The 18,211-nt window shown below is 35.7% G+C and overlaps 1 protein-coding gene across 1 annotated transcript in view; it reads right to left on the bottom strand.

Moving 5' to 3' along the window:
- Window positions 1–18,211, bottom strand: part of ARHGAP15 (Rho GTPase activating protein 15) — a 631,814-nt gene that overhangs the window by 191,088 nt on the left and 422,515 nt on the right. Inside the window, exon 10 of the mRNA XM_062199545.1 lies at window positions 14,693–14,770. Within this exon, the coding sequence (XP_062055529.1) occupies window positions 14,693–14,770 (78 nt within the window). The remainder of the gene's footprint in view (window positions 1–14,692; window positions 14,771–18,211) is intronic.

The raw sequence follows: 18,211 nt of genomic DNA, 5'->3' as shown, positions 1-18,211 counted from the left end.
AAGTCTGCATTTTAGGATGGCGTATTTAAACACATGCACCATGCTGTTCTTACAGTAGGGAAAAGAAAGCTCCCCCTACTGGAGCATAAAAAAGCCTCATCTCTTTCCTGCACCCCATGGCTCTGTCATATGCAGGAAGGCACAGAAACATATAGTCTTCCCATTATCCCTCACAGAATCCTGATTCTCTCATCAGAACATTGCATTTTCCTCATTTGAGTTAATTAAAGGACAGCTGGACATTTCATTATTGCACCAGTCTCAGTTCTGTTGAGTTGAAATGACGCCTGTAAAGGTCTTGCTCCCAGAGACATTTTCACCCAAGACAAATGCTTTTAAAATCCATGCCTCTGATGGAGAAATTCGATGAACAAAAATAATCTTGAAAATGTGTACATATGTGTGTCTGTATATGGTTTTCACAACTCCCAAGTACATACACGTAGGGGTAGTGTGAGACCCAGCTTGTTTGTGTATGTGTGTGTGTTTGTGTATGTGTGTGTGTGTGTGTGTTAGTTTCATATGCACACTTGTATAATATATATGTATAGGAATCAGTATAAACATAAGAATAAAAAGGAGTCATGTGACTGATGAGTTGGTATTAATGGCTGTACATTAGCATTTATTGGCAAATCTCTAGACATGTGAAACTCAATATATATCTATTTTACTCTCTAAGCACAAAAAGCTAATGTAAATGAGGTAAGTTTAGTGATTTAGAGGCATAGCTAAGCTAAAGATAAAATAATTTGCCATGACAATATATAAAGTTAACATGTTTTTATCAAGAGGACAAAGTGGTTGATACTGAAAAGGATTCTAATGAAATTTTCCCTCCAAAGAACGGCTGAGCTTCCATAGTTGAAATAATTGCTACCTATAGAAGAAAACATCTACGGTTAGACAAAGTTAAAGCTATTTTTACCAGTTCTGGCAGGAGTGGTGCATGGCTGAAGAAAACATTAAGCATTTTCTTTATATCTTTTCATGGTTTCAATGTTCCTGACATAGGACACTCTGGAGGTATTCCTCTATTCTTTCTAATATAGTAGGAAGCCTTTACCAATAGATAGGTAGTAGAAAATTGGTACAATTCTGTCTCCAAAATAAGTCTGGTTAAAGATGAGGCTCATATTTTCATTCCTGTTCTCTTTTAAAATAAAACCTACAGATTTTTTGTGGCTTTTTCAAAATCAGAAAATAAATGTCACTCTAACATTCTCTCCCCTTCGGACTAAGCAAATGACTTGCTTCCAAAGTAGCTTTAGCATTTTTTTTTCAACAGCAAAGGAGATTTCTGGGTTTTTAAGCATTAAAAACACAGTTGACTTAGGTTTCCTCTCCTTAGAAACTTAAGAAATTATACTCACATCATCTTGGAAACCATGCCAATTAGAATTTTGACCAGGTGATTTCAAATTCTAAAGGGTGTATGAGGGTGAGACTGGGTGTGTAGCAGTAGAGGTGGAGATTAATCATAGATGTTCTTTGACTCTCTTCCTGTCTCCTCCAATAGGTTCAGTGGAAACTATTTTAAGATACAGGTGTTTGGGTCTGACTACATAGTTGAGAAATAATCCTTGGTTAGAAATTCCCTGGCTTATACATATTTTCCAGAAACTAGTATATGTATTCATGTATTTAAAATAATCCAGAGTTCTTTTCTCCTCTCAATTCTGATTTTATTAGACATCAAATATTAAAGGTGTAACTCTTTCTAGAAACAGACAAAATATGATTCTAGTTGGCAGTGGATGGGGCAAATATATACATCAGAGATTTGTTTCCAACAACAAGAACTAGGTTACCTTTTCATAAAGGAAAGTGCACCTCTAAACCTACTCTACTAGGTATGTAGGAACCCATAAAATTTCCAATTACTGCTTCAGAATTTATTGTGCACATATGGAAAATAATACTTGTAAAACAGAAAGGGGCTTGTGCCTTGTGCTGTCAATACTGTGAAGGATGGGGTGATTATAAAGCAAATTAACAATACTTTTAAATGTGCATTCACTTATCTTTCCAATTAAATCCTTGTTAAACAACTGCACAGACAGTAATGGTGCTTCTGCAAAGCACTGATCAAGACAGTTTTATTGTAATTTTTACTCTGTAACAATTAATCAAGTAGGCATTTTCTTTATTATTAAATTATTTAGTTAATAAATATTCTCAATTGGCTCACATATTTGTAGTTTACATGTTATTTTTGATTTTCCTACAGTGGAACATATTTGGGAGTATTTCCATTTTCTAGCAGAGGGACCATTAAGGAATGTGATTTTATAAATTTCTTTTCTCTAGAAGAATAACTATGAACAAGAGAAGTCCTTGAAACTTTAAGCCATTTAAAAACCTTATTTCAACCATTTTATTTCATAAGGGATGCAAACACGTTGCTTCTAGCAGATAAGAAATGTGAGGTTTTGCTTAAGGCATCTTTCTGTGGGGTAAGCATTAAAATTAGCATTTTAAAAGTTCATTAATACCAGTTACAGACTTTTGAGTCATGAAGCTGCACTGTAGTTGGCATTTCCTTTCCTTATCCCAGGAAAATGAAAGTACTGAACATTGTTTCTTCTATAAGCACACAAAGTGGCATAAATGAAGAAACAGACATATATCTATCTAGAAGTAATTTTTATATTTGTGAATTTCCATCTTTGTAACTTGGATATCTGAATTTATATACCTTATCTATTTCACTACTATTAATGTATTTTGATTGGTTCTCTACATCTCTACAATTTTAATTGGAAGGAATCCCAGGTAGCTAAATTAATAATGAAATGTGCAACCTCAGAAATTATACCTTGATTTAGGCTTCAGAAGAGCTGTATTAATTCATATGTAAGAATAAACAAATGAGAGATACAACAGTTTATTGCGTCAGAGAAGAAAATTCCAGGTAAGGCTGGCTTATAGTTAATGTGAGTGGTGTGATTTGGAGTCAATACTACCTGTTGAAAATACTTTATGTCGAAACTGCAGTCCTCACTATTGTCCTGATTATATAAGGTCTCTTACATTATGTTTCCCAGGAGTAGCACACAGTACGATGTACTATACCCATATTAATTAATTATTACCTTGGAAATCCAAGCACACTCTTGGGTCATAGGGATGTTCATGTTGAACAGAGGGTAATGAAAAAGAGAGCAAGGGAAGGAATGGAGAAAATGGTTGGTTGTATGGGATACCAGATGGGAGAAGTGGGCTCATTAAGACTCAATGTCTTGTAGGCATCAGGGCTGAGAGCAAAGTAACTTAAAGCCTTCAAAGGCATACTTCGCCCTCTATGCTTGGGGTGATGATTGAGATGATTGGTTTCAAGCAATGTAGATCTTGCAGGTTAGAAGTGCAACGCTGAGTACCTTTGCAAGCAGAAAAAGGGGAACTGGCATACAACTTCATGAGGAGCCTACCATGAGCGTGGCATATGATGAGCATACAGGAAAATCCAGAGGTGTCTGTGAAGCCTATGTCTTCAGCAGCTAGCAGTCAGGAAAGGGAAAGAAATATGTTATGAAATAGACTGAAACCAGCATTGAATCACAGGTACAAATGGGATCGCCGTGGAAGAAGCTTATTCCCACTGAGATTTATTCCAGGAATCATGAGATTTGTGACAAGCAGGAGAGTTTATCGGTAGCAATACCAAAGTTGGTGTGCCCATTGCTCTGAAGAACACACTTATTGTTCCATGCATATACACTCAGCCCAAGTGCTGAGAAGGATATTGGATTTCAACATCTTGTGGAAAGCTGAGCAAGCCCCTTCCAGTTGCCGGAATATGAAAGGAACATATTAATAAGGAGAGAAAAGCAGGGCACTCAGTAAAGAAAAATGTAGGAGGGAGTGAGAAGATCACAAAAATATAATCTGCAGAAATATAAAGGATAAGAAGATAGTAGCACAATAAGAAAAAAAGATACCACCAATCCTTGCTATTGTTTAGGGAATTATCGTGATGGGCTTTTTAGGATCTCATGGACATATTAAGTAAATTATTGGAAACACTGATTTTCTTAAGAGTCTTCAAGTTAGTGACCAGTTATTGGAACATCATTACTGAGCTTTAAATCCATGTTGTCTCTTGATTACTAAAATGGTAGTGAAAGACACTTTTAGATGTAACTTCCATTTCTACATGGCATAGTATTTTCCAGTGCAGTGGGTTCACTATTGCATGCAACTGACTGATCTCAAAATAATAGATAATTTTACTTTAAAGATAATAAAATCTCCCCATGACCATTAAATGACCTGGGCAAGACTGTTCAACTAGTAAGAAGTAATACAGAAATTGTCCAGGTTTTCTAACTCCTGGACTAGTAGTGATCTCATTGTACTTTATTGCTTAAAGGAAGTGGTTTAAAAGACCCATGGAAAATGAGACAATATGAATGTGGAGTTCACCTCATAAAAATCAGCCACTGTTGCTATATCTTTATTAATCTACTCTAAAACCTCCTAACTGGTCCCCTATTTCTACTCTCTCCCCCTACAATTCATTCTTCTGCCATAGTTAAACAAATAATTTCCTGATTACTACTCCCCTCACCCCAATTACTTCCCATTGAGCTTAGAATAAAAGGTACATTTCTTATTTTGTTTGTCAAGGACCTATCTGGCCGGGCTTTGTCATCCCCCTGTTCTCTGTGTCTTGACCTCATCTAAGCCCCCATTCCCCAGGATCAGTTTCCCTCTGGCTGCTTTCCCCTCTCCCTACAACTTTACATTGCTCCTTCCTTCCTAGAAGATCAAGTCTCTATTTAAATGGCTCCTCCTCAGAGACCTCGCTATTTTGATTATAATTCTTGATACAATCTGAAATCAGCTTGTGTAAATGCTCCTTATGTATCTCTTGACACCAAAACAAATATTGCACCAGATTTTGTTGAGCTCCCTCGAGTACAGCCTGACTCACAGAAGCTTTTCAAAAACTACCTTAGAATAAATAACCCCATTTGAAGTCCTCCTTAGGCAAATTAAAGTCTTACTGTACACTCTTAAGCTTGTTTTCTCCTTTCCTTGCTCTTTTATTTTGCAGTTTATATTACTCTATGTGAGCCATGGCAAGAGCGAGAAAGTCCCTTGCAGTTGGAGATGCAAGACTGAAGATGTGATGAGAGGTGGAGATGGCAGGGACTTGACAACAAGGTCACTGTGAGTGATCACAGTTCAGAAATTCACTCAAGCAGGCAGCAGCCTTGAATGTGGTATTACTACCACCTGAGTTTGGGAGTCCTCCACTACTTAGGCAACCTTTTTTGGCCTAAAGAAGGAGCATCTCAGTACTGGCTTTGGTTTCCTATGTAGTCCTTGTTGGACAGCCAGATGGTGAGTTCAGGTGGAGGTGGGAGTGATGGCTGGGGATACGCATGTGCTTCATTGGACAGCAACCTTCAAATTCTTAAGATGCTCTGTTGAGGCTGCATTTCTTCCAGGGGTTGGGTTATGGCACTGAAAACTAAAGGTTATGTTTCAAAACATGTTTGTTTATTTATCTTATATGTATTTTATATCTTTGAAAAGCAGAGAAAGAGGAATAGAGATGGACAGATAGAGAGAGAGAGAGAGAGAGAGATACAGAGATCTTCCAAATGTTGGTTCTCTTCTCAAATGAGCACATATCTGTGACTGGGTCAGGCTGAAGCCAGGAGCCAGAAATCTCATCCAGGTCTCCTGCATGGGTGGTAGGCACTCAAGTACTTGAGTCATCATCAGCGGCCTCCCACAGTGCACACTAGCAGTTAGCTATACTGGACATGGAGGTGAGACTCAAACGTAGGTACTACAGTATAGGATGTGAGCATCCGAAGGGGTGGCTCAACCATAACACCTGCCCCTAAAGCAGTTTTTGATCAGAGCCTAACCAGTGTTGGTGGCTGAGACAGCTGTTAATTTGCTTGTTTGTTGAATTCATTCATAATCGGCAAATATTTATCTGAATGGTATTTATGCCAGGCGCAGTAGGCATCAAGGGTCCTAAGGTGATCAAGACAGGCAGGAGTATGCTTACACTCATGCTAGAGTGTAGAGGAGGAAGGTAGCCACTGCAGCAACCGAGAAACAAGGCAATGTCAGAGTAGCTGTGGTCTGAAAGAATGACCTGAAAAAATATGTCACTTTCCTCGAGCTGCTGCCTTCCTTGTTAGAAACAAACAACTTCAAGGAGATGAGAATATGTTTTTTTTTTTTCCCTATGGCACATTTTTGTTAGAAAATGTTTCTAAAGTACATAGGGCACCTTGGAAAAGAAGTGCTATATAAATATATGTGAGTCATTAAATCTGTAGTTACCAACAACGGGGATTTCCTGTGTGAAAGGAAAGGCAAAATACATACTTTGAAAATTCAAGGAGTACAGTTAACAAGAGCAGTGTAGTTTCATGGATATTTATTCATTACAACTCTAATTTCTTTCTAACTAGTCGTTTCCAACATTTTGGAGGGCCAGGATGGCAAGGCAATTGGTGTGACTACCTCCAATAGCACGTCTTACTGTTCAACTGCTAATGACACACTGTGTTGAGTAAGTTATCTCCTCACGCTTTGTTGTATCCAGGTTATGAATGCGGATGTGGGATTCTTCATTTTTCTTTTTTTCATTCCCATGATTTTATCAGCCTAAAATTAAATGCTAATTTATAGGATTACGGGAGAAAAATAATGCAAAATATAGCTTGAGCTGTCTTTGCTGAAATATTAAATAGAACATGATATACCAATAGGATCAATATATAGAGAGTTGATTTATACTCATCATGCTCTTATTTTATTGTGTAGGAAGAAAGCTTTATTTGGTGCCTTCAAAGTATCAGGCACTTTGCTACGTTGGGGATGCAAAGATGTTATCAAGTTTCCTACTTTTTATGAACTCACAGGCAGTTGGGGGATTACTTATCAAAAGGGCATTAAAAAAAGGATTATCTTTGTTAAAAGGGTACCACAGATTGGGCACCAGGAAAATGTAGTGTTATATTGAGAATAAGTTGCTTTTAATTTAAAAAAAAGAAAACATTTCTTTGTGCTGCCCCCTACCTCCCTTGGTAAATTGAATCCAGCAACCAGGAAATATGTTTTTGGAGTAAGTTGAAAATAGGCTTACTTTCTGGCTTCATGATGTATTAACTTGGTGGCATCAGAAAGGTTATGTAACTTTTCTGAAGCATGGTTTTCATGTGTGAAGAATGTGGACAACAGCATTTATCTATTTTCAAACTTTCATGAATGTCAGAGATAACTCTAAGTTTGAGTACCTGCCATATAATAGATTCTCAAATGCTAGCTATTATTAGCATTTACATCATTCTATTACATTAAACATATTATTTAATCCTTAGTTTGTTAGCAAAACATCTATCCTTTTCATCAATTCCAAAATCCACAATATTAGAAAATGTTTGCTGTGAAGAAGCATATATCAGGAATTTTAATCATGCTAATAACACACATGCCATATTGATGGCATTTTTAACTCACATAAAGACTCAGTTCCTAACATTTAGTGAACAGTAACCAACAGGCAAAGAGAAAAACCTTCCTTCACTAGAAAATTGGTTCACAAAAAAGAGTTCATGGTCTGTTTCTGCTTCCCTCAACTTAAACCTCTTTTGCCTTACATCTTGGTAGGTTATATCTCCACTCCAGAGCCAGAAGAAAACTACTGGACATTGAACAGGAGAATTCCCAAACCTGACTGTGCACTCAACTCACATGAGACATCTTTCTTGTAAGATACATTTTCATAGCTTCAACTCAATCATTTTACATTGGAGTTTCTGGGTGAGTTCTAAGATCTTTAATTTTTGAAAACTCCACCATTTGACTCTTGCAGCAGGTTCTAAGACGATTTTCAATTATACTTCCCTCCTTCTCCTCATTCCTGTGTAACCCTCATTTCTGTGATGTGGGTGGGTATTGTCACTCGCTTCTAACCAACAGAATATACCAAATGTGACGGGATGTGACCTTCATGGCTATGATACATTAGGATTATAACTTTGGCCACACTGCTAAGCTCTCTTCCCCTTGCTGCTCTGAAGAAGCAAGCTGCCACATGTGGGATGGCCTGTGGAGAGGTCCATAGGCCTTTGCTCAATGGCTAGTGATAAACTGAGGCTTCAGACTGACAATCCATAAGCAACCAAATCCTGCCAACAATCATATGAATCTGAAAGCAACCTGTCCCCAGTTGAAGCTCCAGGTAAGAACCCATCTATGAGTTGATTGCACCTTTGCAGTGGATTCAGCCAAGCTGTGCCCAGATTTCTGACCCACCCAAATTTTAAGATATAAAATTGTATTGCTTTAAGTAGCTACTTTTGGCAGTAATATTGTTAGCAGTAGACTGGCAATGCAATTTTGATATGCAGTCAAGCTTGGGAACCAGTGGTATAGAGGATGGGAACAGAAGCAAACTTGGTTTTCTCGCTAAGATTTTAATAAGTACTCATTAATTTTGATGATAACGATGACAGTTTGGGATGATGATGATGATGGAGTTCTAAAGATATTCTATGGGATTTTCTTGGGGATTGGCAGTCATAGTTCTGACAGATTTAATTTTGGGACTCAGTAATCAAATCTACATGAAAAAGTCACAAGTACATTAGGGAAGAAAAATTTCAGTAGATTATATCAACCCTCTCCAATGTTCTTTTGCAATTCTGAACCTCCTAAAACTTACTGATTATATGAAATTACATTTCTTCTTTTTGTCCAGGAATCTAGAAGCCCTATGAACTTGATAAGTAATGAGATTAATCATTGGCTAGCCAGGAGTCACAAATTTTTTCTATATTTGTTTTTTATTCCTATAAAAATAATCTTATTATAATCAAAGTAAAATCAATCACGTAGAAAGCAAAAACCATATTTGATTATTAATTTTAGTATTATGGTATTGCAGAAAAGATTAATATTGTTCTGATTTCATTTGTCATCATAATTAAAGTTAATAATAATTATCACTTGGCTAATTCAGTTTTTAAAGTCTTCATATTTTCATTATATTCCCATTTTAGGAATTCTGTTAGACTCACAAATAGCTCAGAAACAGGGTAAGAAGGCAGACTCCTGGAATCTTATCTGTTGTTCTTTCCCACATACATGGACTCTGCTTTTAATTATTTCAGTGTAGAACTAGGCCAGCTCCTTGTTCCTTGGTATGTAATAAATGATAAAAGATCATCCACAATAAATGTATGTGGTGTAATTTGCTTTAAAATAAGTTGCTGGACTATGTCTACCTTGGTTATGAAACAAAGCCAAAATCTTGCTATTATAACACATTGTATAATGTAAAAACCAGAAACCATATAAATGTATATAAACATGCCAACATTATTGCTGTGACTCCTATGTCTAGCATGGATTATTGATGCCAATGCATTTTCTTAGGCAGATGGGAAGGTACAAGATTCACCCTCAGTATTGTTTGAGTTCCCTGACCCAGTGTAGCTAGAAAATGAGGTCTAAGAAAGTTTTTAAAGCTCTGAACAATGTTAGAGTCTGGTCCTTTATGATCAAGTGATCATTTCAGCTTTAATGGGAAAATAAATCATTGTTAAAAAGATAATCTTGTCACATGAAAGCTAAAATAGGTGCAATATCAATGATTCAACTTAAACCCCCCCCCCCAAAAAAAGCCCTGCAGAATAAAATAAAACAAATAACATTGTTTTGTTGTCCTCATAGTTGGCAAGGAGAGTGCAGCAGGCTTAATTAAGGAGATACTAATTTTAAAAATAATAAGAGAGAAATATATACTCAGTTAATAGAAAAATAAATGAACTTGATAAAAGGACTATTTTATAAGAACAGAACTAGAAGTTTTAAAGTCCTTTTCCAGATCTTTTTGTTTCATCCAATCATTTATTTCATGATGAAACTGCCTATTGTTCACATTCTTTCTCACTTTCTTTTATTCAATTTTGATACTGTAAGTAACACAAAAAACACAGGGATAGCTATTAAAGCTAATGCTTTGCTTTAAGGGGCACATCTATATAAAAGTAGTCTAGGTATTGTTGGTTCCACAAAATTGTTTTTTTCATAGTTTGTTTTTAATAAAGATTGAACTTAGTATGTTCAAAATAAGCAAATCAATCTCTTTGAGTTGATTTCTAATTTACATTGCACTAATAAAATCTCAGTGCTAAAGATATGCAAAGTATGACAATATATTAATTCTTAAAAAGCTCAGATAAAACAGCAAAGACACAAACCTGTGTGTGCACACATGAATGCACTCATACAAATATTCTTGGCAATGCAAATTTATGATATTTATAAATTTCCTCCCCTGGTATGAAAATGTTAAGAAGGGTGTTGTTAAGAGTCTTTCTTTAAATTTGATTTCTATATATGGAAAACAAGTCTCAAATCTGGTGAGAAGTAATTTCTTCTAGCTTAGGCAAACAGAGGAAATATTTGTTACTATTCACTAAAAAATACCATATTCTCATTCAGTTCCTCCCATAGTGCTTTACAGCTTTACTCCAGTTTCATGGTTTGGTAAGCTTTGGACTGGTTATTTTCCAAAAAGGCTGTCAATCTCTTTTGTCCTTTTTTAAAAAAAAAATGTAAAAGAAGATGTCTGATAATACCAACAAGTTTAAACTGAGCTGGAAGTTTGGGCAACCAGTCCTACATCAGCAGCTCAAGCTCAAGTGTGGATCGGGGGAGAAGGGAAAATAGAACCTGGTGGGATTTCTAAGATCCACTCTCAAGTGTTCTTAAGACATGTAAGTAGCATCCTTCATGCTGATGTCTATCTTGTGCAAAATACCCCCATATAGGAAAAGCATCAGGAGGTCACAGAGCATTCTGAAGAATCAACACAATGTCACAGGCTGATGACAGGTTGACATCCAAGGTCATGGACCAGTTTTCTTTGGGGGCTGCCTTCATAGAGCAGTAGTGTCACATCAGCAAAATGTCACTGAAAGCTGTCACCAAATTCAACAAGCAGGGCAGGGTACTACTCACTAGTGCATCGACAGCCCAACAAATCGAAAATCATTAATACCTTTTCTCAAGACATACTCAACATAATATTGTGTTAAAATAGCTTCTCAGTACCAACCTACATAATAAAGCCCCTACAGAGAATGGTAGTTCCAGGCTTTCCCATGAATGTGGTGTTTGGCCTTTTCCCAAGCATCTCTTCAACAATTTTAGTCAAACCTCAATGGTAGTAGTTACCCCTTTCCAATACTGAGAAGAAAAATGTAAACAGAAAGTCACCAAAGTGTGAATAGGATGAAAAGTCTAATCTTTGCTTTCATAAGGATGCAATCAACAGTAATGAATAGAAAATGCAGAATAATGATGGTGGTTTGTATCACAGACTGAATCAGAGAGGTCTGGGATCTAGTCCTCACTCCTTTGTTTTTATATTGTATCTTGGAACATGATTTGACACCTAAGCATCAGTTTCCTCATCTATAAAATGGGAATAATAGAACCTACACTATGGGATAAAAGAAAATATTATATAGATATTATATATTATATTATATAGATAAAGCACTTTGTATAGTATCTGGAAAACAATCAATCATGAAAATACTACCTATTGTTATATTAAAACTATTACCATTATTACTAGTTATAGCTAGAAAATGCTCCTTAAAAGTGATCACTTTGAGTATAACTTGTAATGTCATCTGATGTGGAAGTATAATAAGGATATCTAATTCTTACTGATTTAGTGAGTCAAACAGAAAACCAAAACAAATTGAATCATTCAACTGGTGTATTTAGAATTGCTGATGATTATAGCATTCAAGAAAGTTAGTGAAACACACAAATTGCAACTCAACTGTTCCTGAAAATCTCCAAAATCAATTTTCATTTGTCTAGTTCAAGAATAGACAGAGCTTATTCACTTAAAAGTATATATTTAGGGTCTTCTAAAAAAAGAAACATCATGCAAGGTCAATGTGGAGGGAGGACATAAGGTGTTGATAGAAAGTTGTACCAAAATCATTTGTTTCATCTTCAATTACAAAAAAGTATAGATTATGTTTACACAGCACTTTATGGTTTTCACGGAACTGCCATTTTATTTCAACACACAAAACTCACACATACTCATGAGACAACAACATGTACATATATAGCTTCTGTACTCAGCACAGATTCCATTCTAAGTCAGCTTTCCTAGTAGAGCCCTGGTGCATAGACAGAGGGGGAAGGTAAGACATCAGCTACAGAGGTTGTAAGACCAGTCCAGAAAATTCATAAAAAGGATAATCTGATTTGCAAATTTTGAAAAGGGCTGGTATATGCATTTCATTTATCATCTAATTCAAAAAACTGCACAACACAACTTGGACAAAGTCACCAGTATCAAAGGTCCTAATGTGGCATAATTTGTGTGCAGTATGCTGCATTCTGACAGTGCTATAAACCAGGGAGACAGTTTACTGACAATTCTGTGCTACCAGATACCAACTCAGGCCTCTGTCCAGCCTTACACTGTCAGTTCTCATGGAAACATGAGCAGTTACACAGCCTCTGAGGACAAGAAGTTTGGATTACAAACGTTGAGATGGACAGATTTCATATTTTCATTGCAGATTTTTTTGTCGTTTCAAACTGCTGAGTCTATATTTTTTAAAGGCAGGAAATGCAACTAGTGTTTGTTTCTAGCATGGCTTCTGTTTTGAGATTTCTTCTTTGTAGAAGAAATGTGTTGCCCAGCTGTCTTGAATCCCAATCAGGATATGGTTTCAGCATGAAATATATTATAAGAATGATTTTAGCTGGTTATAAACAAGAATGAAAATGAGGCTGGGGCTCTGTTATCCAATTTTTTCCCCACAGAGGGGACACTCTGGTTCAGTCCAATGAGATCGATAGGAATAAATGAGGTAAAGTTTAGTTCTATTCTGCCCAAGAGGGAGAGTAACTGTGAAAGACAAAAGGTCATATTAGTGAGCAGACAGAACCATGGAGATTCTCCCTTATGGAGATTCTCAGCAACAAGAATCCTGTGGCAACTGGCCAAGTACGGCAGTCAATAAGTCTAAGAGTGCTTCAGCCTGAGCTGGCTTGCTGGAGAATTTAACACTTACCTGTATTAATACTTCTAGATCCAATGTGCACACACACACATATACACACACTCAGCGAGAGGGAGAGGGAAAGGGAGAGGGAGAGGGACAGAGAGAGAGAGAGAGAGAGAAAGAGAGAGAGAGAGAGAGAGAGAGAGAGAGAGAGAGAGATTTCAACAAAATGTAATTAAGAATTCCCTGTCTGGAGGCTTCACGGTTAGTAGTACTGGTGAATAGGAAAGGATAAAAAAAGGTTATTTAATTTCTTCTTCTTTAGGGACTTGTGTAAGAAACATACATCACCCAGTATGCTATTTTTTATCCTAAGATTTTTGAGTGCTAATGCTTGTGAAATGTAGTCACTAAGTACATTTGCTTATATTCTCCAATGAAGACATTTAATCATGTGGGTTTTATAATAGATGGAATTTGAGATGCTAATGATATGCACGTCTCACTGTAGATTCAACTACCCAGTGTGATGAGCACACAGAGGGAGAAATCTGACTGGAGACTTCCTGAAGGAAAACATTTATGAGTATTTTATCTATTCATACAAATGTTTCCAAGGCATCTCCCATCCTCCACTACTTTGATTGATAAGGAACAGAGGCAAACTGACAGAAAATAAGATGTCAAGGACACAACGGGACTTGGGTTTTACCCCATCTGATTCTAAAATCTATAAGGTATCACCCCATCTTAAGATGTTTTAGGATTTTTTTTGTTAATATATTTTTAAAGGTAAGTTTTAAGTCTATAGAAAGACTGAGTGGAAAGTGCAGGCACCATAAATCCCCTCACCCTTTCATCTTAGCCAGAATTTGGTGTTGTTAGTGAGAGAGAGAGAGAGAGAGAGAGAGAGAGAAAGTGCACTTCCATCTGCTGGTTCACTCCCCAAATGACTGCCAAGGGCCAGAGCTGATCTGATCCAAAGCCAGGAGCCAGGAGCTTCTTTCAGGTCTCCACATGGGGGCAGGGGCACAAGGACTTGGGCCATCTTCTACTGCTTTCCCAGGCTCATTAGCAGGGAGCTGGATTGGAAGTGATGCAGCCGGGACTTGAACCAGTATCCAAATGGGATGCCAGCACTGCAGGTGGGAGTTTTACCCACAGCATCAGCCTCAGATTTTAGCTGTTCTAGCACATGTGTAGTGGTGGCTTGTTGTTTTAATTTAATGACATATACATTTCCTAATTTTCAGCTTATTTCCTTACCTACTATATTGTTTTTCTAACATACGTGATTTTGACTTATATTTTCTGAAATTCATTTATTATTTAATACATGAATGTATTATTTAATGCCCATTATAAGCAGTAACTCTTTTTGAGGTTGGCCTGTTTTTCTTTCAATTACAATTTCGTTATTTTCTCTTTCCTCTTTAGTTTGACATGTTTCATTTATTATTTCTTATAAACAAACTATTAGTTTGTACCTCCTTCTATTTCATTCATCACTAGTTAGGCTGGTTATCTTTAATTCCTCTGGTGATAAATTTAAATTTTCTTAAAAATTTTTCCCTCATTATCTATTTATGTACAAATAGCAGAAATTTGGAAATACTGTTAGAGATGAAACTAAAGAAAAGATATCTGATAAAGAAATCCTTTACCTTGGTTGACAATAAATCTCAACTTCTGTATTGTTGCCAGATTGCCACTAACCCGATAAATTCCATCAACATCTAGACCTGAAAACAAAAAGGCATATTTTGTATTAGCACACATAAGAATTAAAATATTAAAAGAAAAAAAAAAAGGAAATCTGGGAAGGAAGAGGGTAGGAAATCAAATCAAGTATCTCATCACAAAGAAAATAAATTTCTGTGTCCTAAACAATCTTCAAAATTTTAATTCCAACAAATGAATCATGAAGTTCACTGACAATTAAACACTGATAAACTGAACTCAAGAATCAAGTTGAGGCACAAAACAGTGGTAGATAATATGAGATTAAGTACTGCAGTTAGGATGTATTCCCAAGGGCTGGGAATCAAACTGTGGAAAAAAAGAACCTCCAGGTATATGTGTATTGGGGCCCTTTTTTGAAAAGATATGATATTTGCTTCTCCCTGCCTTTCACCTTTCCTCTTTCCCTCTCCCCTCTTTTGTCTCTATTTCTCCCTCCCCCTCTCCTTCCATTCCATTCTATTTCATTTTTTTCCATTATTTCTCCCCTGTGATTGCTCTCACATGGTATATATTGGTTTAGTTATTTGAAATTACACAGTGACAATTATATTCTAAATATATAACTAATTTAATAACTTCTAGTGTATTATAGGCAATGAAGTGCTCAATTATAGAGGGAAATAAAAAAATCTTGGAGAAAAGGTGAAATTAGTTTCAGATTATTTTAGGATTGGTCATCTATAATTCAAAACAACTTACCCTGGAAGTGAATTTGGATAATTGACTACTTGTTTTCAACCCATCTACTTACAGCGTCTAGTTATTTTCATGTCCAAATTATCAGGAAAATGAAGAAACAGGAGAGGGAAAAGAAAAACACTTATATAAACACTATCATTGTCACAAGGAAGTGCTGATAATACATTTTTAATGGCGGTAATGTAGGTTCTTTGATGTCTCAGGCCCTCAGACAGGCCTGGGTGAGATTACCAGCCAATGTAGAGGTCATTATCTCAGTGTTTTCCCTAGGGAGGGGATATAGCCCGATAGCTAATCATTGTAATTCACAATGGTGAGCATTAAATAAATTGGTAGAAATTACTGTCATAGCATAACAGAATAAAGGCTTTACAAAGCTATTTACTGACATGAAATGGATTCCTTTATTGCTTAATCATCTCTATATTTTTACATACTTTATATTAGAAACATTTCTGTCATTATATGAAATATTTCATCAGTATGTCAAGGTAGAATAAAGTAACTTATAACACACATTAATGGCATAATTTAGAACAGTCATTTACTATGGTTTACTCTCCCATGTAATAAACTATAGAATAACTTGGGATAATGACAATAAAATGGAATAGCTATTAGCAAATGTATTAATTTATGTGTTTTGCAGTTCTTGAATAATCAAGAGAAAATTACCTAGATTCTATCCATTCCTAAGAACTATGAATTGTGAAGAACTGGATGAGGATGGACACCTGTAAGCAAGTTGTAAAGGTTTCCAAGACATATGCATTTATAAATTTTTTTTTCCTGATGCACAAAATAGCTCCAGTAATCTAAAAGTACTCCAGTTTGTTTGTTTGTTTTAGAGTGCAATGTATGCTTGATGGCTTAACAGTAATGATCACCATATTCAATTTTTAGAACATATTTGATTCTTCAGTTTAGTATTGGTACATGTTGATCTCAAATTTACGCAGAGAACCAGAATGTTTCGAGATTAAATTATGAGTAATTCCTTAACCATTTCTTTCCCACTTTGTCATTAGTATTTGTTATTAACTGTAGCTTATGAAATTTTTATTAAAATGTAACAGATGTTAAAGAAGTGAAATTAGTACATTTAAGTAAGTGTGTTCCTTGCAAGATCTTCTTATTTTTTCTAAACATGTAGCCATTAAGGAAGATATGTTCGAATTCTCTAATATCACCTTCAGTACTGTCCATAAAAATTGTACATAATGCCAAGTTTGGGGACTTTGGGGAGAGTAGTTAAATGTCATTCAGAACAATGAGGAGTGGTAAATAATTTCACCTTTCTTGCCACCACAAACAAACAAACAGGCAAAGAGACAGTTTGAACAAAGAAAAATTGTCTTCTGCTTTCCCATTGTTTTGAAGGAAGTTAGAGACAGACCACTTTAGAAAGTGGAACATCAGTGGGATATGTGTTTCTGTGTTTTCCAAATAAGAATCCAACATAGCTTTTTATAAAATATCCAAATTAGTCCAACTTTTTTAATCTAGAGAAGGATTAAAGTTGAAACTTGAATTAATATCTATTATAGTAAAGATGAGAAAAGTGACTTGATATTTATGTTTTAGCTAATTTTCATTGTGCTAATTATCCTGACACTTATTAGAGGTCAATAATGAAGATATTTTAAGTCCAAAAATTTTACTGCAAGTAAGATTTTACTTAAATTTCACTTTAACATATGTGTGCCTTATATACAAATTTTAAAATCAAATGTATTTGTATCTGGAAGCTAGGACTCCCCTTTTTTCAAATATTATTTTGTTTATTTTTGTCACAAATATGGTTTGTTAAAACTTCATTTTATACCTTTTTGAAACCAACAGTTAAGAATGTTATACTTCTACAGTTTTAATGATCCATTATTGCTTTAAAATTTACTGTATGTAGATGAAATGGTCATTTTTCCATTCAATTACTGTTTATAGTCGTTGTCTATATTCCCACTAAACTAGGGTCTTTTTGCTTTTTACTTGCAAAACTTCTTATGCAGTAAAGTAAAAAAGCCTTCTTACTGGAATATAAATTTAAAATATATTCTCTCAAAAACTAACAAAAAAAGGAGAAGGAAGGAAGGTGGGGGAGGAGCAGAGAGGCAGGAAATGAAAAATTAAAATTAAAAAAATTTAAAAACCAAATATTATTGTAAATGCTTTCAAAATGTTTATGTTATCCAGTCATAAGCTGAATTCTAACTACTGAAATCTCCCAATATCCAAAACTTCTCTTTCTCTTGGAGAAATGTGAAGTTACATATAAGAAAGAACAGGGGGACTTTCAGACATTTTAGTAATCTGTTTTTGAAGTTCAGTAATCAAAAACACTTGAAAGACCAGTATGGGTTTAGGATATTATATATGAACAATTGGAAAGCACTATACTCTTTAAAGATTGCAGCCTCATCTCAAATTAATAACCCAACTTGGTTTTGGAATGAAGGGAGAAGTGCTGGTGATGGAGATAAGGAGAATGATTCTGTGGGCCACCGCTGTGGCTGTAGAACTGAGCCACAGCACAGCAACTCCATTGTGGATGAAAAGAGAGACCAGAGTGAGAGGGAGTAAAGTTAAACATATTAGATGCATATGAATCTAAGGGGACACACTTCCAAGCCCTTTAGGTTCAGAGATTTCAACACCATCTGTCTTGCGAATGATAACAATCTCTGACATTAGTGGCTCCTGCTTTGAATGGCTCGTACTCCCCTGGAATCATACTTTTTAAA

The sequence above is a fragment of the Lepus europaeus genome, chromosome 1 (genome assembly GCF_033115175.1).
Source record: "Lepus europaeus isolate LE1 chromosome 1, mLepTim1.pri, whole genome shotgun sequence".
NCBI lineage: Eukaryota > Metazoa > Chordata > Mammalia > Lagomorpha > Leporidae > Lepus > Lepus europaeus.
Note: the sequence above shows the minus strand (reverse complement) of the source record. Positions and strands in the feature narration are given on the sequence as shown.